At 41.2% G+C, this 23,348-nt stretch overlaps 2 protein-coding genes across 4 annotated transcripts; one reads left to right on the top strand and one right to left on the bottom strand.

Moving 5' to 3' along the window:
* Positions 1 to 921: 921 nt before the first annotated feature.
* Positions 922 to 22,414, bottom strand: gtf2e2 (general transcription factor IIE, polypeptide 2, beta). 2 transcript variants are annotated; one of them, XM_031285870.2, is made up of 8 exons: positions 22,142 to 22,414; positions 20,836 to 21,000; positions 11,896 to 11,978; positions 11,145 to 11,252; positions 3,735 to 3,917; positions 3,541 to 3,634; positions 1,812 to 1,927; positions 922 to 1,634 (listed from the first exon to the last, which is right to left on the bottom strand). In XM_031285870.2, exons 2-8 carry the CDS (start codon positions 20,993 to 20,995, stop codon positions 1,515 to 1,517), a joined length of 864 nt encoding a protein of 287 aa, XP_031141730.1. In that variant the 5' UTR covers positions 20,996 to 21,000; positions 22,142 to 22,414; the 3' UTR covers positions 922 to 1,514. The 2 variants fall into 2 exon arrangements, with proteins under 2 accessions (XP_031141730.1, XP_035856173.1); XM_036000280.1 differs by having other exon boundaries at positions 20,836 to 20,996; positions 22,142 to 22,399.
* On the top strand, positions 13,005 to 16,269 carry smim18 (small integral membrane protein 18). 2 transcript variants are annotated; one of them, XM_036000281.1, is made up of 2 exons: positions 13,005 to 13,298; positions 15,413 to 16,269. In XM_036000281.1, exon 2 carries the CDS (start codon positions 15,421 to 15,423, stop codon positions 15,742 to 15,744), a length of 324 nt encoding a protein of 107 aa, XP_035856174.1. In that variant the 5' UTR covers positions 13,005 to 13,298; positions 15,413 to 15,420; the 3' UTR covers positions 15,745 to 16,269. The 2 variants fall into 2 exon arrangements, with proteins under 2 accessions (XP_035856174.1, XP_031141732.1); XM_031285872.2 differs by having other exon boundaries at positions 13,008 to 13,303; positions 15,416 to 16,269.
* Positions 22,415 to 23,348: the final 934 nt, after the last annotated feature.

Below are 23,348 nucleotides of genomic sequence, written 5' to 3'. Positions count from 1 at the left end.
AGTAATGCACTCAACCGCCATAGCCTCTATGCACACACACCACGCTCACACACCACTGCTCAAGAAAAGGCATGTGGAAGCTCGCTGAAAGTTTGCTGCACAACATCTGGATGAGCCAGTGACATACTGGGAGAATATAATCTGGTCAGATGAGACCAACATTGAACTCTTTAGCTGTCATAGCATACACCATGTTTGGAGGAGAAATGGCACTGCATATCACCCTAAAAACACCATACCAACAGTGAAGTTTGGAGGTGGGATTATCATGGTGTGGGGCTGTTTTTCAGCATCTGGCACTGGCAGACTTAATATAATTGAAGGAAGGATGAATGGAGAAATATACCGTGACATTCTTGATAAGAATCTGCTGCCATCCACCGGGATGCTGAAGATGAAAACGAGGGTGGACATGTCAACAAGACAATGATCCCAAACACACAGCCAAGGAAACTCAATTGGTTTCAGAGAAAGAAAATCAAGCTGTTAGAATAGCCCAGTTCACCAGACTTGAATCCAATTGAAAACCTCTGGAAAGAAGATGCCCCCGGAACCTTCAAGATTTGAAGATAGTTTGTGTGGAAGACTGGGCAAAAATAACAGCTGAGCAATGTGTGACTAGTTTCTTCATACAGGAGGCAACCTATCATTACCAAGAAAGGCTTTTCTACTAAGTATTAAATACATTTCTGCAAGTGTATTCAATACTTTTTCCCTGTGTCATTTCACTTTATTACACACCAACTTAATTTCTGGACTTATTTGTTTTGATATCTTTGTATGTGTGGATTACTTGGGTTGTTACTGACATCTGGTGAAAACGTCATGCTGATAGCCCCATCAGAAATATCTTTACTGAGAAAAACGTTGACGCGTTAAAATACTCATTTTGCAGCACATGTAAATCAAGCTACGCTGCAGTATCCTATAACAGTGTAGTTTATTAAAATAAGTTCAAAAAGTTTGAGTATTTTAAACCGCTATGCCTGGTGCTGCAAAGTGAAAGAATTTCAATACTTCTAAATTCCAGGTGAAGTGATGTCCGAGATGTTTTCATGATGGATGAGAGACCTCCATGTCTTCTGCTATCCATATTAGAAGGATGGAACGTTGCCATCAGATGAGGACTGCTGCCCTTTAAAATAAAAGCTTGCACACACACCTCTTTACAATATACTAAAAAAAGATTTAAAAAAAAAAAAAAAAAAAAAGTATTTACACACTTCAACCTCATTCACATTTTAACAGTAAGGTTGCAGCACCACCTTTTTCCTCCAGTGTCCTCCGGTTATCATTGATCAATAAACAAACTAAAAAGGATTCCACAACACAGTTGCTATTCACTCTATGTAATACAAGACCAATAATCACAAAAGAGTGCAGAAAAAGAAGCTAGTTTTGAAAATTGAAAGTCTTTGCATTGCAGCATGGCCAGGGTCTCCATCCCGAGCCACGTCGGATTTACAGATTCTTCATCACTCCTTTGAGGGCATGAAGCAGCGAGGGAACGGATCTCACTTTTTAACAGGAACACCGTCTGAATAGTCCTCCAGTACGCCTGCCAAATGATGGTTGTGGGTCTTGAAGTGTCTTTTCCTCTGACCACCTTGCTTCTTCCTCTTTTGAACGGGTAACTGCGGGGAGCACAGAAACGCAATCGGCACTGATTAAGATGCTTCAAGTATGAATGTCAACATTCAGTGTTAAAATGTTAAAATCTTTATTTCTAGTGAAATAAATCAGGGAAAGTATATTTAAATTTAGGAAGTTAGGATGAACATAGAGCAGATGGGAGCCCAGGGGACACTGACCACTTTCTTTGGTCCTGTTTCTTGCATGGAGGAGATGCCCTGTTTCTTCAGGTACTCATCAATCTTCTCTTCATCTATGGAATCAACGGGAACGCTCCTCCACAATTTCTGGAATTCTACGATTGAATGACAACTTTTTGAGCCACAAACACACAAATCAAACAGCTGGACAGCCAATTATTTCATGATTTTGACCAAACACATGACCCTGCGCCAGAGGTGGTGATGACGCAGTGGATACGACACATGCTTTTGGTGTGGGAGACCAGGGTTCAATTCCCACTGCGATACATCAACCAATGTGTCCCTGAGCAAGACACTTAACCCTAGTTGCTACAGAGGAGTGCAACCTCTGACATATAAAGCAATTTAAGTCGCTTTGGATAAAAGCATCAGCTAAATGACATGTAATGTAATGTAAATAACAAAAACTAAGTGCTGGCCTGGATGAAATGGACAAAATAAATATGAAAGTAAGCCTAGGAAATAATTTAGATTTAGATCTATAAGTATATCTGCAAAGAGACAAACATGTACATGTTAAAGTAAGGTGCAATAAACATGACATGTATTATTACTAGGGCTGTCAAAATAAATAAAAAAAAATAATGCAGATTAATCCATTCCATATTGACGTTTGACCCGGAGCTGTTCTAGCCACCATTAACTGTAAAATGAAGGAGGGAGACGAGAATGTGCTGCCTGGATCATTAATTGGAACATTTACTTGTAAAAATCTTCTTCCTGCCAACCCTGGCTACCGAAATCTGGTGCCACTGATATGTCTGCGCTTCTCTCTGATGCTCTGAAACAGACAGGCAACACAAACACCGCTGCACGTGACGCTAGTTAACACTATACTCGACAGCAGCTAACGTTAGCCTACCGCTAGCTAGTTAACACTATACTCGACAGCAGCTAACGTTAGCCTACCGCTAGCTAGTAGCTGGATTAAACATGGTTAAAATGCTGACAGCTAACGCTAAACGGTGTAAAGTTTGACTGTGTTTTACTGTAGAGGATTCAACACCGGTCTATGTTCAACAGCGGGATGTAACAATCTGCAGCTACCGTCGGAGAAACAACCCAGACGGTGCGTTCAATGAAACTGGTAAACTACAGCCTCGTGGTGCATTTGAAGTTATTGTAAATGTCCTTTTCCCATCTGGTGGTTGTTTTTGTCGTTCAACAGCAATTTACTAGTGAAATAAGTTATTGTTATACATTATTATTAAATCATTTAATTTTGACCATATGGCCTTAGCAATAAACAAGCCGTTCTTTAATGTCACCGGCTGTTGTTTAGTACCCTTTTTTTTTTCTTTTTTTACTTTCTTAAAAAGTATCGGTTCAGGCACCGTTAATTATGTATGCGATTAATTTCGATTAATTAATTACAGAGTATGTAATTAATTAGATTACATTTTTTAATCGATTGACAGCCCTAATTATTACATACTTTTTTCATAAACCAAATCAAAAAAGTTGAAAAAAAATACTTATTTCATCTGACCAGCAGTTCAGAGACGACAAAAATATATTTTACAATTATATGAAACGGAGAAAGGCAAATCTAAACTCAAATCTTTGTCTGTTAGAGGATAAATGTTTGATGTTTTGTATTTTTATATGACGAGACGACTAAAGCCAAATCTTTTAAATGCAGAGAGAGAGGGAGAGAGAGCGAGAGAGCGATTACAGTTGGCTGACAAAGCTGATTTATGCTCACCTTCGTCTACCACAAACTGGCAGTGCTTGTCATTGTAGAATAGGATCTTTTTCTTATCTGGTCTTGTCACAAAGATGATCTGATCCCCCAAAGCCTGCGAACAATTCAGAGCTAATGTTTCTTCTCTTCAGACATACATGTGCTTTAGACATAACATGTGCTTTAGCATAAATGACATGTACTGTGTTTGTTACCTTAATGGCCTTGGCCGAGTTGGGCAGCCCCTCCTCCACGTCATCCAGCAGCACTCCTCCCAGGCCCAGCTGGTCGTGTTTGTCCAGCAGCCTCAGTAAGGCCTTCTTGTCCTTCAGGTTGTACTTGGGCTTGAAGCCGTACGTCCCATCCCGAACGTCAATTTTGGGGTTGTTGACCAAGGCCTGAGATTGTCAGAAAGGGAAGGAGTACATGTCAGGTTTTAAGTCTTTAGTTAAGAAGTAGACCTGCTGGGAGATATTATAATTAGTATATTAGTATAGTATATTAACAGTTTTGTCATGTCAAAATATTATGTGAATTGATATAATTTGCAAACCTTGATACTTCATTCCTCCTTTTGTACCTTTTATCTCTTTATGCCTCCGCCAATAAGTCAAGTTGCAGTTCACATCCATGTCTGTCCAACCTCATATAATATATGTATTAAAGACTTTAAAGGAATTAAATAATAATAAAAAAGGTATTAGGTGTATTTTTTGGCAAAACCTGGATGCTTCCCCACACATCTTCAACCTTGAAGCACAGAAGATCTATACGATCACCACAGTTTCAAGATTAGCGTCCCCAATTCAGAATCCCACCAAATGTCTCTCCTTCTGTTCCCGAGTTATAGGCAAGGCAAGGCAGCTTTATTTGTATAGCAAATTTCAGCAACAGGGCAATTCAAAGTGCTTTACATAAAACATTAAAGAGCAGTTAAAAACGATTAAAAAAAATTAAAAACAGATAAAAGACGAGAATAAAATTTACAGTGCAGTATAAGAACAAGTTAACCGAGTCCAACTCGGGCCTCCCAGAGGACTTATAAATTAACAATTATTTAAAGAAAGGCAACATCAAAAAGAAAGGTCTTCAGCCTTGGTTTAAAAGAACTGAGAGTTGTGGCGGACCTGCAGTTTTCTGGGAGTTTGTTCCAGATATGTGGAGCATAAAAACTGAACGCTGCTTCCCCCTGTTTAGTTCTGACTCTGAGGACAGAAAGCAGACCTGTCCCAGATAGGGTTGGGTACCGTTTGGATTTTTACGATTCCGATGCCAAACCGGTACTTTTAAAACGATTCCGATTCCTAACCGATTCCTAAACCGATTCTTGAAAAACTAATAAATGACATCAAAGAAAGGCTCTTTTATGGAGTTTTTTTAAATAAATTATTTAAATTTAACAATATATTAACGTTTTAAAGTACTTAAATATATAATAAGTAAACCTAAGTCACCTAATAATAATAATAATAATAATTTATACTTTATTAAAATTACAATACCTAACACATAACTACAATAATTTAACAAATAACAGTTACACTATTAACAAGTAACAACAAAATAAATGTTGAGTTATGCCAACCAGCTTCAAACTTTAGCAGTTCTTTTGCAGAAAAACGACCATATTTGCCTTCTCTGGTGAGATACACCTCTCCTGACTTATGGCATGTCCTGCACAGGAGAAAACTCTCTCAGATGGTGTCCAAGAGGCCTGTACACACAGGTATGAGTTTGAAAGGGCAGACAATTTGGGGATTCTGTTCTGCCTGCCCCACCACCAGGCTACAGGGTCTTGTACTGAACGATAGACTAGCAGAACAAGTGTAATATGTTTACTAGCGATCACGTGCAGTGAATGGTTATTATGCTTTTACGTCCGTTTTGGTGAGCCCAGAGGGAAAATATGGCATTTTAAAAGTAGCCTACATTTACGATAGCTAGCTAACGGTACACTACAGAGAAAGTCTGATATTTTTACGTCCGTTTCGGAGCGTGTACAAAAAGCCGTCTATCAGCTGTGATTGTAGAGTGCACGTCGGGGGAATAGCGCGGACACGCGCTTCACACCGCGAGCGGGCACGTGCGCCACTCGGCGTAAAAGGGAGAAAGAAAAAAAGTGTCTGCCGCTGTCTGGAGCGACAGAGGGAAAATATTTCAGTCGGAACCGAAATGAGGAACCGAAATTTGCGTTCTAATCCGGTCCGAATACTACCGTTTGCGTAGGAACCGGATCCATAGCGGAACCGGGTTTCGGTACCCAAACCTAGTCCCAGACAATCTGAGAGGTCTGGGTGGTTCGTAATGTATTAGCAGATCAGAAATGTATTTTGGCCCTAAACCGTTTAGTGATTTATAAACCAGCAAAAGTATTTTGAAATCAATTCTTTGAGGCACTGGAAGCCAGTATAGAGACTTCAGAACTGGAGTGACGTGATCCACTTTCTTGGTCTTAGTGAGGACTTGAGCAGCAGCGTTCTGAATCAGCTGCAGCTGTCTGATTGATTTTTTAGGGAGACCTGTAAAGACACCGTTACAGTAGTCAAGTCTACTGAAGACAAAAGCATGGACAAGTTTTTCCAAATCCTGCTGAGACATAAGTCCTTTAACCCTTGATATATTAACCCTTAAGGTGGTAATAGGCTGACTTTGTAATTGTATTAATGTGGCTGTTGAAATTCAGATCTGAGTCTATGACTACACCAATATTTCTGGCTTTGTCTGTTGTTTTAAACATTGTCGTTTGAAGCTGAGCGCTGACTTTTAATAGTTCCTCTTTTGCTCCAAAAACAACCACCTCAGTTTTTTCTTCATTTAATTTAAGAAAGTTCTGGCACATCCAGTCGTTAATTTGTCAGTTTTTGTATTGGACTATAGTCCCCTGGCGACAAGGTTATGTAAATTTGTGTGTCGTCCGCATAACTATGGTAACTTATTTTGTTGTTTTCCATAATCTGAGCCAGTGGAAGCATGTAGATATTAAACAGAAGAGGCCCCAGAACGGAGCCTTGGGGATCTCCACATGTCATATTTGTATGCTCAGATGCATAATTACCTATAGACACAAAGTAGTCCCTATTCTTTAAGTAGGATTCAAACCAGTTTAGTAATGAGCCAGAACGGCCAACCCAGTTTTCCAATCGGTCTAGTAATATGTCATGGTCGACCGTATCAAATGCAGCACTGAGATCAAGTAATACTAGGACTGAAATTTTGCCATTATCTGTGTTTAAGTGGATGTCATTAAAAGACTAACAAGAGCCGTCTCAGTGCTGTGGTGAGGTCGAAAACACGACTGGAAGGCATCAAAACTGTTGTTCAGTGACAGGAAAAGAGTTGAGAAAAAAACGCTTTTTCTATGATTTTACTTAAAAATGGAAGGTTTGATATCGGCCTATAGTTGTTCATTAGTGACGTGTCTAGATTGTTCTTTTTTAGGAGTGGCTTGATTACTGCAGTTTTCAGGAACTGTGGGAAGATACCTGAGAGAAGAGACGTGTTTACAATCTTTAGAAGATCTGAAGCCAAACAATTCAAAACATTTTTGAAAACGCCTGTTGTTATAATATCAAGACAACAGGAGGAGGTTTTTAGATGTTGTATAATGTCCTCCAGGTTTTTATCGTTGATCATATGAAATTTTGTCATATTGGAATTTGTTTTGCCTGGACACTGTGACAACACATATCCTGTACTTGATATGGAGGCACTGACTGTCTAATTTTCTGAATTTTGTCTTTGAAGACGGAGGCAAATTCATCGCAGGCCTTGGATAAAAGTTCAGATGCTACTGGTACTGGAGGATTTGTTAACCTATCGACAGTAGCAAACAAAACACGTGAATTATTATTGTTTTTATCAATAATGTCAGAGAAGAAGGACCGCCTTGCATTCCTTAGTTCCAAATTATAAATGTGAAGTCTCTCTTTATAGATTTCATAATGGACCTGGAGATTAGTTTTTCGCCACCTGCGTTCAGCTTTTCGACATTCTCTTTTTTCTGTTCTCACCAGTATGACATTTCTTCATGGAGATCTTTTCTTACCAGAGACAGCTTTGACCTTAGTGGGAGCAATAATATCAATAACATTTGTAATTTTACAATTGAAATGATCTACAAGCTCAGTGATTGAGACCCCAGAGAGCAGGTGTGGATGAGTAAAGCTGAATGAATGTTTCACCGGTGTTTTCAGTGATATACCGTTTTCAGATTACCTTTGTTTGAACACTTTTGTGCACAGAAATAGTGCCATTAAAGAAAACACAGGAATGATCAGAGAGAGCAACATCAGTCACCACAACCTTGGAAATGTTCAGACCCTTGGAGATAATCAAGTCCAGAGTGTGTCCCTTATTGTGCGTGGGCTCCGTCACATGCTGAGTCAGTCCATAGTTCACAAAAACACAACACAGTTATTTGGTCCCTCTATTCTGGGGGTTGTCAACATGAATGTTGAAATCACCAGCAATAATTACACAGTCAAAGTTAATACAGATTATAGACAGCAGTTCAGTGACATCATCAAAGAATGTTGCACAGTTAGGTGGCCTGTAGATATTTAGAAATATAGCCCGAGGGGAGGACCTTATCTGAAGAGCCACATATTCAAAAGAAGTAAAATTTCCATAAGATATTTGCGTACATTGGAATGAGTCATTAAACAAAATGGCGACTCCACCTCCTTTCTTATTCACTCTGTTCTCACTCATAAAACTGAAGTTAGGGGGAGCTGAGTCAATGAGAACAGCAGCACCATTATTATGGTCTAACCAGGTTTCAGTTAAAAACATAAAATCAAGATTGTGCTTAATAATAAAATCATTGATTGAAAATGATTTTCCCGCCAAAGACCTGACGTTTAGTAAGGCTAGTGTTAGCATGTAAGAACGATCTGTTTCATTTTTTAGGACAGGCTGCGGCTGACGAGGAATGGATGCTAAATTTGCTAAGTTTGCAGTTAAGTGCTTCTTCTTGCTTAGCGGATTCACCATTCTTTTTCTATTACCTATCACAACATAGATTGAGGAAGAATTTAATACACAGGGCCCGGGCTTGTCTCGGAAAGAATCATGAGTGCCACTAGGCGTGCAGCCTGGACCCGGCATATATCAGTTAAAGCTTGTTGCATTTCGTACACAAGCATCCTTATCAGTCTGGGGAGAGGGAATTTGCTGCCATCCTGGCAGAGATGCCTGGGGTTCCACTTTTGGCCAGGGGCAAGTGATGGGAGAAGGAAAGTGATGGGAGAAGGAAGGGGGACAAACTTGGTTCCAGCATCCACCAGCTGCCTCATCCTGCCACTGAACTCCAACATGGGGATGGGGGAAGGAGGGGAAAGGGTGAGTGGAGAGTGTTGGACGGGTGAAGAGGGGGGTTGAGATTTCTCGTATCTCCCATGGTCAAATCTCTGCACAGGTGGGGGCTGTGGTAGATCACTGCCGTGCTTTGTTATTCCGTCCTCTTGTTTAGATTCCTCTTGTCTCGTGTCCTTGGCCGAGGGAGCAGATGTGTGGCGCAGAAAGTAAAGTAGGTTGGAGGTGAACAGCTTTACTCCTGGCTTGTTAAGGAAAAGTCCATCTGCTTTAAAAAGATGTCTGTGGTCCCAGAAAATGTTAAAATCTTCAATGAACTTCAGAGAATGGACGGTACCTGCAGTTGGAAGCCATTTGTTCAGTGCCAACAGTCTGCTGAATCTCTCAGCTCCTCTTCTGACTGGCGGTAGAGGGCCAATGATAAACACCTCCATGTTTAGAGAGCTGACTGTGTTCAGCAGATCCATAAAGTCACGTTTCTGCCGTTCAGACCGTTGCTTTACAACATCATGTGACCCTATATGCAGTATAATGTTCTTCACAGTTGGGTGTGCTGCCATGATATCCGGGATTCTGTATTTTGGTGTTTTTACTGCTTTTTACATCTTTTACAGCAGAGTTACCCACAATCAGAGTTTGAGGCCCAGTCATTAGCTTTCCCTGTAGCTTTTTACTTTTTGAATTGCTCTCAGTCCTTACCCTGCTGTGTGACGATGACACGTAATCAGATGAAGGTCCAGGGTCCTGTGGCAGTGCAGCAAATCTGTTTTCCAGTTGCACACTCGGTTGTTGGGGAGGCATTTTGTTGCTAATTTTCCCTTTTGCAGCTGTCCACGGCTGTGTCCTACTGAGTGCAGGGGTTGAACAGGCGCTCTGCCTGGATGATAATGCAGGCCAGCCCTTTCATATCACAAATCTCAGAGCGCTGTGCCCTACCCGTTAGTCGTCCTCCCATTACCCAGGAAGATGATTTACTCTTGGGCTTTGCACCAAAAGAGTTCCAGGGAGGACTACCACTTGTTGATTTATTACCCGTTCCACAGCCCTCGTTTCTTTGTAGTCTTGTTGGTGCTAATTAGCCGTGGGTTAGCATGCTTTTGTCCATTGTTTTGGGTCCATGGTAAAGTGGTGTCATTCCCACATGGTCCGTTCACTTCCACGTTTACTTCTAACCGGTGAATTTTGGTTTCTAGAACTGCAATCTTCTGAAAGAGTTTGTAGTAGTCATCCACGGAGAAGGGAGGCATCTTGCTGCTAATTAGCTTTAGCTAAGTACCACGTTTCCAGTCACTGTAGGACAGGCTTGAGCTATTGGTAGGCTACGCAGAAAAATGTTGAAATATGGCAATAGCCTATGTCTACAAAAAAATGTATAGTCCAGTGATTTATAAGTATCCAAGAGCCGCTGCTCATAGTTTCTCACAGAGGAAAAACAAGATTATCAGCAGAAATATGCAAGCAGAGGCAGGAGCAAGCAGCAAAGCTTCCGCACTGTAAGAGAGCAAGAGGTGGTGTTGAATAATGGCCAGAAGTGTTTTTTGCAGAACCGTTTTGATGTCACAGTGAAGTTGATCTTTAACCTTTTGGATGTAAAATGTCATCACTTCATAATTTTATCTGATTAGACATTTGTGTGAAATACTACTGTTGCCATAATTGGCATAAAAGTAAACATAAAAGTGTTGAAATTGATCAAAAACCCGTTTGTGAGGTCACAGCGACCTTTGACCACCAGAAATGTGATCAGTTCATCCTTGAGTCCAAGTGGACGTTTGTGCCAAATCTGAAGACATTCCCTCCAGAGGGTCCTAAGAATTGCGTTCACGAGAATGGGACGAACAGACCTGAAAACATAATGTTGCTGGTGCAGAGGCATTCGAATAAAGAGGATAAATACTTAAAGGCAGGGTTGGTAACTATTTCCGATATACACTTTTTTATATATTGTTGGAAATGGTCTTTACAACCCAACATCAGTAAATAACTTAGACGGAGCCCAGAGGAGATGCTACTTTCAAATCTTGCTAGCTTTTCAACATTATCAACCCTGCCTTTAACGTATTGTGTTCACCTTCCGAAACATGCACACTTTAAGCCGATTTTCAGCTGCAGAAGCTCCAATATCTGTCAACCGTATCTTTAACACTTTATTGAATGTTGTATGATGTGTGTTATCGGCATTATTACTCAGCAGCTACCTTCTTTTGCAACATACAGGATGTTGTGGCTGTGGCTCACATCAGCCTACAGATGACTTTGAGAAGGAAAAACAGTGTTGTGGGGATTTCAGCTGTGAGACAAACAGAACAAACCTCAGTCATGAGCCATTGCTTCTGTTTCATGCTGATGTCAAGAAGTTTGGTCTCATCCAGGATCTCCTCTAGGGTCAGGCAGTGTGTATCACCATTCTGATGCCTTGTCTGAGATTTAAGGACAGAAAAGGACACAGATTTACATAAAGAAAACACACATGCACCAAGAGCAGCCAAGAAAGTATAAAATTGCGTATTTTAAAAAGGATGCACTTCTTAGCTCACCCCTTTAAAAAGGGGTTTCAGCCAAATGTCTACACTTATTTTACGCCTTACATCCAACTGTCAGAGTATTTTACACGGTTTTCAACTGTGTGCTCAACAGATGGCACAAAAGATGCACACATTTAAAGGAAATCTGTCAACTTGAGTGCGAGTTCTGCAGCGAGGGATGAGTCAGTTAGCTAGTGTGACAGGGCCTGGCTGCCTCTTTGCAGGGTCACAGCATGACAAACAAGCTGTTAACATATCAAAAGAAAGACTGTGGACCAAATGTTACATGACTGACTCACTGGGCTGACACAACAGACAACAAGCTTAAAATCTATCAATTAAGTGGAAGCGTTTTTTTAGAGCTTAAAATCAACTTGGAGAACAATGTCCATGAGACCGAAACAGACCTTTGTCAAAAACAGTGTTCATCTGCAGGGGCAAAAACTTTAAATATTAATACAATCAGAAATAAATTGCTAGAGAACATTCCTTTTTTTTTTTTTTTTTTTTTAAAGACTAAATGTCTCCAGAAGCTTACCTTCATGTAATTGACTATCTTGGCTAGGCAGCCAAACTTGTACCCAGAGCTTGTCTTGATGTTAAAGTTGCCATTACTAGACTCTGCAGAAAAGAGAAAAAACGTTATTATATTTAAATGTCACATTATTTATACTAAAGGCTGACAGCAGTGGACTATATGGAGAGACAGAAGATTTTTGTGAAAAGCTTTTTGTTGATTAAACTGTTTAAAATCAATAGACATGATTTGTACACCGGTTGGTATCAAACCCATGATAAGGAAAAAAAAAACAACAAATCACATTATTTTCTATGGAGGTTACTAATCTTTATTTAATGAGTAGACAATATTAATTGAATGAATTATTCTACATCTTTCTTATTGTCAACAAATCCCATAAAAAGACCAAAAACCAACAATACATTTGTATTTGTTCCTACTGAAGAAATTATTTGTTAAAACGTTTCACAAATATATACACTTTCATTTTATTAAAAGGTTGGGGACTATTTTCAGCAGTGAATTAACACACATTTGATGTGCTAATGAGCATTTATGGCAGCAGGACAGTGTATATGGGATTAACTCAAAATAAGCTTCAGTGGCCATATTTGTGTGTTCATGGTGACAAAGGAAAATGTCACCCAGGACAACAGTGTGGCTCATTGATGTTTTTAATAACAACCAACCAAAACAATGGAGCTCTATGGCACAGAGGAATAACATATATCAGGCTTTGGCTACATAGTCAAAACGTTACTTGGATCAAGTTCTTTCAAGTTTTGGTCTTTTCATGGGATTGTTGACAATAAGAAAAGTGTAAAATATCACCAGCCTTATTCTTTAACGTAACAAAAATATCCTAAAAATACTGCAGGAGTAGTACATGAGAGTGATCTGATGAGAATTATTTGAAGTCTGGCCAGCTGGTCCTATTCTCTGTTGGAGTCCAACAATGCTGCCCCCCCCTGCTCTGCTCTGCCCTGCCCTGCCCCCCCCCCGAGACTGTCTGGGGTCTGGCCTCAGCACTCGCCAATCAAAGCTGAAAACAGACACTGATTCATCAATGATTCATGGTGTGGGCGGGGGCTTCTGCTACTGTGAGCTGTACTGTGGGCAGGACGCAGAAGTTGTGACAGGCCGATGAACGAATGGTGCAGAGGCAGGACGAAAAGAAGAGAGCCAATGATGGAGAGAAGCCCGTGCATTTCAGCTGAGACATGAAGAGCTGCAAGGAGTGGCGGAGGGAGCAAACGAGTGCACAAGCGACGTCTGAAAGTGCGTGAGCGAGCTGAGGAGGAAAACAGGTCGAGGAGTGAACGCGGAGGAGGGAGTGAGTGGAAGACAGAGCAATAGGTGAAGCACCACAGACAGGAGAGTGCATCGGTTGACTTGCGTCCTCTAAAAGACTGAGCCAGACACACAGGTGAGTCTGCATATTTGTCAGAATGGCATCATCAGAATAATGTGTGCATGTCTGACATCAACAGATCATAACAATCCACAGTATACATGTATACTACAGGCTGTAGGCTCTTCTGGGTCTCACTGTGTGGCTATGACTATAAGGGTTTTTGGGAGTGTAAACCAGCATTCACAGGGTAAAATCATGCATTTTTAAATGCAGCATGTCTATTTATGAAGCCAATTCCTTCCGCATTAGAGGAATCTAAAATTGCAAAGCACCATATCTAACAACTATGTATGGAAAATGTAATTCATATTAAAACAATTATTGAGCTAAAAGCTTTCGGTGGCACTTGTAATATTAAGGCCAAGACTGAGCAAGCACGCAATGTATTAAATAAACATCTGCATGTCTGCACTCTTCCCGCTAGAATACCAAACATCAGAAACTCTGTGTGTTTCTATGTCTGTATGTGTATTCATATGCATCCTGCCTTTGTTTGTGAAGATGCACGACTCGGTGCAAACTGCAGATCTCAAGACAAATCAATGAGGGACTGACAGCTGTGTGGAGTCAGCCAGGGGAATTAGGAGTGCATAAGTGTGTTTGTTTGGGTGGGTGGGTGTGTGTGTGTGTGTGTGTGTGTGTGTGTGTGTGTGTGTGTGCGCGTTTTAGTGAGAGGCAGCCGCTGTGTAGCCAGAGAGCAACATATGATCCTACAACACCTTTAAGAGCCTGGCTGGGGTGGGGCTCATTTTGGGTGAGATAACAGATGCTGTTGAGAGCCAATCTGTCATTATGTATGTGACTGCGGGGGGGGGGGAATACCAGGCGAGACAAATTAGTAAAAAAAAGAGGTTGTTGTCATGGCAATGAGTTGACGTGAAGTTGATATGAGCTGGGTCTGCAATAAGAGGATGCTAAAGAGGGAGTTGAGTTGCATTAACTGAGAAGAAAATACCACAAAACACATTCTGTAAACAGATGGGCTTCAGTCTGTTCCAATAAACCAATTACCAACTCACAGTAAATGCAGTTAACTGTGTGACCCCTTGATAGTCATTATTTTCCTGCCTTACCTAGCTTAATTTAAAATCACACCGTTAAAGTATTTTCGCACTTAGGTAATTTCCTGAGTTGGATATCTCTTGAGACAACTAAAGCCACGACAACAACACGTTATACAAGGAGCATACATCTCTCCCTGTAAGTGCACTAAAATATACTCTCACTTATACAGGTCATACTCTAAGACACCACAAATATACACGATAAGGTGTGCGTTTTTACACACAGTAAGCCCAGTTGCAATATAAGATCGTAGAATACAATTTTTTTTTTTAACCTTACAGTTAATCGCGTGAAAAGAGAAGCACGTACGCCCCTCTTTTCTGTGGTTAACTCAAGTAATCTGGGTCATCTTTCTTGGTCTCAGTATGTGATATAAAATGGCTGTGGTTGTGTGTGTCCATATGTGTATTTAGAGCATGTATGTGCACACGCGTGAATGTGTGTGTGGACTAAGATACTGGCACGCGGTTTCCTGATGATTTTAAAATGGTAGGCTTTGGCTGAAAATGTGAAAGGATAGCTGAAGAGGGACAAATGGCCTGACAATGTGCATAATGCAGAACATCATTTAACTTCATTGCTAGATTGCAGTTCCTTAACCTCAACACTTTTGTCACATACTATGGCTGAAGATTTGCAAAACAAGAGTAGATGCCACATTTCCCTGTGCAGCCATTCTTTTCTACCAGGCTTTTATATCTGTTTTTGTTCTGAGCAGATGGCCTCAGTAGGGTTTATGCTCTTTTGCAATGCATCCTTTTGCTTTAATAACACACTGTCTTCTCATTTAACTAGCAAGTCTTTCTCTAGTGAGACTGTGCCGTGGTCAAATAGTACATTAGCAGTGTAAAAGTAAAAAATGAAATTCAGGCACATTTTTTTTGAGACATTCTTCTTCTTCTTTCATTTTTTAAATCATTCTCTCACCATGGAAACAACCAACATTCTCTTATTTGGTCTCCCTACTGCTGTCACCACCTCACAGCGAAACCCAGAACCAAACACTGTCACAGGCATTAACAATCTGTCTTTCTCCCCATTTGTGTTGCTTCAAACCAGAAATCATGGCCAACATCACTGCCATTATACACCCAAGTAATCTCCCATGGCACCCCGAGGCGGTCCCTCTCTCCCGTGTCTCCTTGCAGGTCCAGGAGGTCTACCCTTTCCATGATGGATGGAATGTGGCCTGCTTCATCATCCTTCTGCTCTTCATCCTCACTGTGGTGTCTCTGGCTGCCTTGGCTGTGCTCTATGAGCTACTGGACTGTGGGTGCTGTGCCAAAGGGAAGACACATCACCAGCTACAGGAGGAGGGGCCAGGAAGCTGCGGCAAGCTCATGTCCAGCATTTGCAAAGAGCCGGAATCCTGCACTGAGGTGGTATAGGGGCAGCAAGGATGAAGATAAGGAAGCGTAGGAATTTGGGTTTCAGTTTTGAACTGGGCAATACCCCAGCGTAGACCCCGATGCCCTGAGAAAAGAACTTCTAAAAGTACCCAATAGTGGTTAAACTGCTCACAGTTAAGAGGATGTGGAGGGAAGAGACAAGATAAGGTGACAGAGCAATGTAAAAAACAGAAGAGGAGTGAGTCTAATTATCTTTTCATTTCAGTTAGGAGGGGATCTTCACACATCTACATTTACTACCACTTAACACACAGGGTGGACCCTGGAAGCCACATTTTACACCAGAAACACTACCAGAAGAAAGACAGAGCACCCGAATAGTCTACTAATAATAGTGCTAAAAATAGTGTTAATATGTGACCATGTTAACATAAAAACACTTGAAAAACCCTATATCAGTTGGTTTAAAACTGTGAATACTGCACGTAACCGTGAGGCTGTAAATGCAAATGCCCTTCTATAAGATGTGGTAAAATGTTGTATACAGACAGAAAATGATGTCCAGAGGCCTGTACTACGAATCAAGATCAACATGCCCTGGATTTATTTCAGTTACCCGGCTTCACTAACCCTAACAACCTCGGTCCCGTATAAGCTGTGTCACGACGGTGGTTAACAACTAGTTCAATCAACCCAGGGTTTCCCAATTCAGCAACGTGCACATTCACATAAAAGAGGCGTGTTTGCACAGCACGACCAATCATAAACATCTACCAGAGCCGCATATTTTATATAAGAAGAGCAAATTATAATTCTACATAAATATGAAGAATACAGACACGGTTTTGCAGGCAAAACACAATACAGTCACTGCTTCCTAAAACAGGAAGGAAAGCTGGCAAAAAATAGCCAACGCTAAATGCGTAAATCACAACACTTATCAATATCACTTCCCCATCAGTCAGGCACTAGATCTGACCATAATTACACTTGTGATTTCCATACACTGTCGTTGCTTTAGCCTATTATTTCAGTTGCAACCCTGGCAGTGGAAGCGATCGTGAGAGCAAATAAAATATATAAAAACATAATTCAAACCGATGTGCGCATTGGCAACACACGGCTCAAGATGCCGATAGCCTATATGTAACTCCCAATAAAATCTACATATTTCATAAAAATACCCATCAGGGAATGTTAACGGAGTTGTCGGTCTCTAAATGTTTTAACTTTTATGAGTTCAGCGTAAGTTACCACGGCGATTGAACCCGGTAACAAGTGATCCACCGTCGTGATACAGAAAACCCTGGGTTGAACCTGAAGTTACCTCGTTAACGCCAAATCTTGCTTCGTAGCTCAGGCCTCTGATCTAAAGACTTATCCTAAGTTTCCCAACAGGACCTGAAAAACAACAAACCTGAAGAACAACTACCAGATGATCAAGCTTAGTTGGATAACATTGCTGCTTTTAATAAAGCCTGTTTTTCTGTTCTTTAGTAAATTGTATGCCAGTGTTGTCAACATGTTTAGCATTTGGTTTGCTGCACAGTGATGTAATTTTATAACGTCATCTTGAGCACAATGTATGATTTCATGGGCCTTAACACAAAATGCCTAATAAATTGTCACTGAAATACGTACCAGCCTTTTTTTCTGCTAAGAGAACAGACACACAGTATCACTTTTTATTGTTGCTAATATTTTGCAAACTTTCACTTTAAATTTCCAAAGGATTTAACAGAGCCTTCAGATTCTCAAAGTAGAGTACTTACTGACTATGATCATTTGGGCCGACATTGGGCTGTGCCTATCTTGCTGTGCTAGTTGGAAGTGCTTCTCCAGTAGGCATAGATCAAGTGACATTAAGCCCAAGAGGGACTTAATGTCACAGTTACACACTCATCTGTGTTTTCCCTAGGTTTGTGGAAGACTTATGGCTGTTTTATGGTTCTGCGGAGGCTGCACGTAGAGCTTTCGCCGTAGCCTACGTAAGTGGGCTGATGTTTGTACTTGCCGGCATATGTGTGTGTGTGTGTGTGTGTGTGTGTGTGTGTGTGTGTGTGTGTGGTAGAGCGAGGTAGAGAGAGACAGCTTCGGAGCGAGTACCGACTCTAGAGTCATAGTAAGAGAAACAAAGTGTCTCCCCTGTGCTTTCTGACCATGGTGGGAAATCTTTAGCAGGAAAAGTTAACCCTCTCCTTGATTTCATGTTGTTTATGGTGAAGGAGAACCAGGAAATGAGTCAGGGGAAATGCAACGCTACCAAGCGACGTGTAGTTACATTTTTCAAGAGGTGCACGTCAGGCTACGGCGTAGGGTCCGGCGTAGGTTTGTGTCTTCACGTACCTACGGCGTAGATTTTACGCAGAAGTATAAATCAGCCTTTACTTGCACATACTTGGCAGAGGGGTTTAGGGGTCCTCCCCCAACGTTTTTCAATTTAATAATATGCAATTTCTCATCATTTTGGAGCATTATTATAACCATATCTGTGTCTAAAATGTTGGAAAGTAAACTAGAAAATGAAAATAAATAGATAATGATTAAATAAAACTCAAAAAGCTTAAAGACAAAACTTAGGTGGTGCCCAAAACGGCTTGGGTGCTGCGCCTAAGCCTTATAATGGCAGAGAAAACCCTGCTCATATTAGAGTGGACATTTATCAGACAAGCACAGTTTCTATGTCTGTATTTACTTGTATGGAGCCTATATGTGGGTGTTTGTTGAACACAACAGGGATCTCACTGCACATTTCGCTCTAAATAACTCTTAAATGCCTACCTCTGGTCTTTAGTGACCTGGGACTATATTACAGCCTATGTAATGTGTTCATTTAATTCCTTTACACTCATAACTCCCTGGTATTCCTCAAACGGTTTGTTTTTAACAATGGTCTGGTGTCAAAATGTCTGAGGTACTGTATGTGAGAGTGTTACATACAGTATACTGGATGCAAGTGATGTTGTGTTTAACCTGTTTGACCTCATGATGGCACTGCTGTCTCACGGTTAACAGACACAACGATGTATAAGTTAGCTTACTGTCTCAGTAACACCATGGTGCAGCACCTGGGTGTCAGGTATAGTGCAGAGCAGTGTTTTCCTTGATATCGGAGGGTTTAGATGACAGTAGCCCTGGAGATGAAGATGTACCTGAGGCTACTGATGAGAAATTAGTTTTGTATGAATTAAAAGCAGAACTGGAGCATGAGAAGACAAATCTAGCTCAGACGATATGAGCTCTGAATGGGATAACCGCAAGTAGTGATCTCATCCACAACTGACTAGAACGTACTGATATAAACACAAGTACTTTTTCTGGCCAAACTTCCAACTTGGGAAGCCAGAAGATCTCACAAGCATTGCACTCTCATGGAAAGCCTTGGCCTTCAGCTGTTGTGTTCATGCATATGTTATTTTGGAGAAGCTACTCCAATTTTGAATAGGACATAACATAAGTCAAAAGATGACAATCTGTATCATCTAAAAGTGTTGATTGGTGCCTCTCTACTGATACTTACAAGCACACTGATGGGCACCAGAATCATACAGTATGTTACAATACTGTATGTCAGCAGCACTGTTGCTTCTATCCTAGTCTCGCTTTGCCAGACCTTCCGCCACAGCGCTGTGGAGGAGGGTTTGGCGAGTCCACACAGCATTTTGGGATGGGAGAAAAACGTGTCTGGTTTATTGGCATTTCTTTAAACCAATCACAATCGTCAGGGGCGGCACTAAGCTTCGCACGGAGCCGCTGCAAAATAGTCTCAGGAAGGAAGTTGTTTTGGTGGAACATGTATGTTCAAAAGTTGTTTTAGTCGTGCAACGGAAAACTCAGATTGGACAGATAGTATAGCAAGCTGTCTCGATTTAACCTGCAGAGATCTGAGGAGCAGTTAACCATAGTCCTCATAAATTCCCCAGAGTTTAAAATTCTAACACAAAGAAAGTGGAAGGTAACGGACATCGGCGAAAAGACATGCATCAGGCGGAATTTCCTGTGGCACTGGAGGACTCCCGAAGTGGAACGTTGAGGATATAGACTACTACTATCCCACAACGTACTTACAACACCAGGAAAAGGCCATTCACTGTAACAGCAGGGTTTCCCACAGCACTTTGCAGCTCGGGCGGCCCGCCTAAGCCGGGGAATCCTACCACCTTAACTAGGTCGTCAAAAAAAAATAAAAAATCCGCTGCACAAAAGGCCGTCAGGTGCATCTCGGACAATAGCGCGGATGCGCTTCACACCGCGAGCAGGCACGCGCGCCACACAGCCAAAATGAGAGAAAGAAAAAGAGACGTGGTCTGTCGCTGTCCGGAGGATAACTAGCCAGTTGATATCGCGGGTGTCCGTGAGAACAATCGCCAATTCACCGTCGCGTGTACGTCAGAGTTTGTCAACAAATGTGCGGCAGCTGGGGCATGCCCGGGCAGAGACAGGGTGAGTGGACTTACCGGAGTGTTGGCATACGGTGGGCAGAGAACATTTATATATGTTTCTCTGTCCTGTTCTTCACATCAGTGAGGCTTTCTTCTCTTGTTTCAACGAAGTGAATACATGACGAAGTGACTGGAACTATCCATCACCTCTCGCGCGTGGATTCTCAATGTCCCGGCTGTTGCCCGGTCTTTGAGACTCAGCTGTTTTCCGTTTGTTTTTAATCACTACACGCGGTTCACAACACACGGTTAGTTAGCATAGTTACACACAGTGAAGTTACGTGTCCAGTTTTTATTTCAAACATACTATCTGCTGGAGTGTGTAAAGCTATGGGCTGAGCTCTGTTATCTCAGCGCAGTTTTGGAGAAGAGTTGTCGGGCGAAATGGAAGAGAGCGTGTCACGGAGGATAATGGGAGCAATGCCAGTAAAATTGTTATAGCACTTTTTTTGAAAATAGTTTATTTACTGTTATTTTTGAAAAGCTGGTTATTTATTAATTATTTAAATTTAATATTTAGTGTAGTGTGTAGTACAGAGTCTGCACTAGATACTAGATGTATTAATCGTCATTTAGTTCCCCCCCCCCCCGGTCAAAGGTGGTAGGCAAACCTACCACCTTAACTAACACATTTTCTGCGGGAAACCCTGAACAGTCAAACATATTAGAAATCATTTTCTTCACTTACCAGCATTGTGTTTGGAACCAGAGGAGCTCTCTTTGTCAACTTTAGGCTTCTTCTTCTTGTGTGAGCCAGAGTCAGAGGTAGCCTGTCTCTTCTCTACAGCTGGATTGGATAGAGCTCTTTTCTTGAACAGTTCCCTCTCCCTCAGTAGAGCTGGATCCATCCTGGCTGGCATGGCATAAAATATATCAAAAACAGCAATGACTTTAATAAGACAAAATAAAGCAAGTAATCCATCAGAAATGACTCTCTCCAAACAGAGCCTCGTCATTAAGGTAGACATTTCATATAAACCAGATATTTTTTATCATGCAATGACTGAGGCAATCAACAACAATGTAACTGTTTTCATATCGGTACGAAAAATGGTATCACACTATAACCATAGCTTGATTAACCAGTTTGGGGGCTCTGGGGAAAAAAATTTACTGCTGAGACCCCACTGACTCTGTCACCTCCACCCCCTGTGCATTGTACATGTTCTCCGTCGCCTACTTCCCATCACGTACAGTGCATGCAGCAGACTACACATGCAAGCTTCATTATTTCTACACTGAGTCAGAGAGCAACCAGTACTCTTATGCTGGTGTCACAGTACCTGGTCCTTTGGTTTCAGTGTGTCAGTTGGTAATTTAATGAGACACATTTCTTTAAGAATATGCAGCACCTGAGCACAATATAAACTAAAATAATAGAAGGTCTGGATTTTGACAAAGGACTCCTCTACAAGACAGGACCCACTGACATTAAATGACCCTAGACCTTTTAGTGGCCCTAGGGGTCAGGGGCTCCAGGGCATTTTCCCGTTTGGAAATGCAGCTTTGACTGGAACCAGTATAATGCCTTTTGGGCGTTTAGTTTCTATGTCTGATCTCTAGCTACCTTTGTAAAGTTAAACGTTAACGGATCCCAGCAAACAGCAGCTAAACTGGGACATGTAAATATTGCATGGACGCGAATGATCTAGCTACGCTCTTGCACCAAGTTAAACTGGCGTCAGAAAGTAACGTTAGGTTTACAGCTAACGTTAAGTTAGCTAAAATTACCATTAGCTAGCTCCAAGTAACTAACGTTAGTGAGTCGACATTGCTCTAGCTAAGTTAGCCTGACGTTGTTGCTTTATTGTGATAATGTGAACCCACAAAATAGCCACATAACGTTATCTAAGTTACCAAACGCTCCTGACTAACGTTACTTAGTTTGTATATTTGGATAACAACATTGGTAAGCAAAAGTTACGACACAGTCTGACATTTGGTTTGTTAGTTTAGCGTTAGCTTGCTGATTTGTAGCTACTTGATGAGCATACCTGGCACTTTGTTCCTGCTCTCACAGAATGTGACGGGTTAGTCCAGGAGGACTAGCTAGCTATGTAATTTCGGCGGATATCTAACAGAAAGAAATGCTTCCTTCAGCAATTCACTGCTTTAACTTCTTCCTTCAACGATAATCTAAGTTAACATTAGCTAACTAACTTCATACACAGGACATCTCTATTTTTCTCATGCTTTACTCCCGTTGCTGGTTCGATTCTTCGAACATCGACAGCGAATCCTTGGACGACGTCATCACGTATAATCACAATTCAACAGAAAGGAAAATACAACAAAAGGTATGCGTTTTATATTACACTGTATAGAACGACAAAACAATAGCAATTATTGAAAACACATTATTAGAAAAAGAAAAGTGAAAATATATGATGAGATATACTGTACCAATCCAATTGAATGTGAATGAATGGTAATGGTAAGAACCACCTAAGAAAGAAGACAGTCTATTAAAGAGGGGGCAGATTTTGAAGGAGCTCAATTGATGTGTTGTTGGTTCATAATGTGGTTGACTATCACACCTCTTATCCGTGAATTTAGAGGTGTCCACAAACACTGATGGTTGGTTATGGATGCTGGTTATCGCCAGGAGGAAGTGGCTCAATGGCGCCACTAAGTGGTTCGTTTGTGCCACACACACACACACACACACACACACACACACACACACACACACACACACCATGTTCCTCACGCTCTCTTCCATTCCGAACAGTTATACAGTAAATTGTGTCTTCCAAGGGTTATGGAATTCAACCTAATTCAACCAAATTTTTAAGGTATGGAGAGGCTTTCTATTCTGACTCAAGTTGACAGTAAACAGATACTGTACTGGGCTACTGTATCTCCAAGCTTAACATGAATGGCTTTTTTTCAGTGCAGGGAGATGAGAGATGAAAGCATGTTACAGACATACTATCAGGAACAAGTCTTAGTCAAGCTCAGATGACTACCACCAATGCACTGCTTTACAGTAATGCTGCCTGGTCAGTAATGTTCTGTCTGGCAAGGCAAGACTAGTAATGTTCCCTAGGCTACCACAACAAATCGGTGAAACAACTTCACAAACAAGTCCAAGTTTCAGGTTAATGTTTACTTCTTGTTTCAGTATATACGATTAAAAGAAATTATGTTTCTTCAGGACCACAGTGCAAAACATTAGAGAACATCTGAAGTCAAACAGTG

Source organism: Sander lucioperca, chromosome 4 (genome assembly GCF_008315115.2).
Source record: "Sander lucioperca isolate FBNREF2018 chromosome 4, SLUC_FBN_1.2, whole genome shotgun sequence".
NCBI lineage: Eukaryota > Metazoa > Chordata > Actinopteri > Perciformes > Percidae > Sander > Sander lucioperca.
Note: the sequence above shows the minus strand (reverse complement) of the source record. Positions and strands in the feature narration are given on the sequence as shown.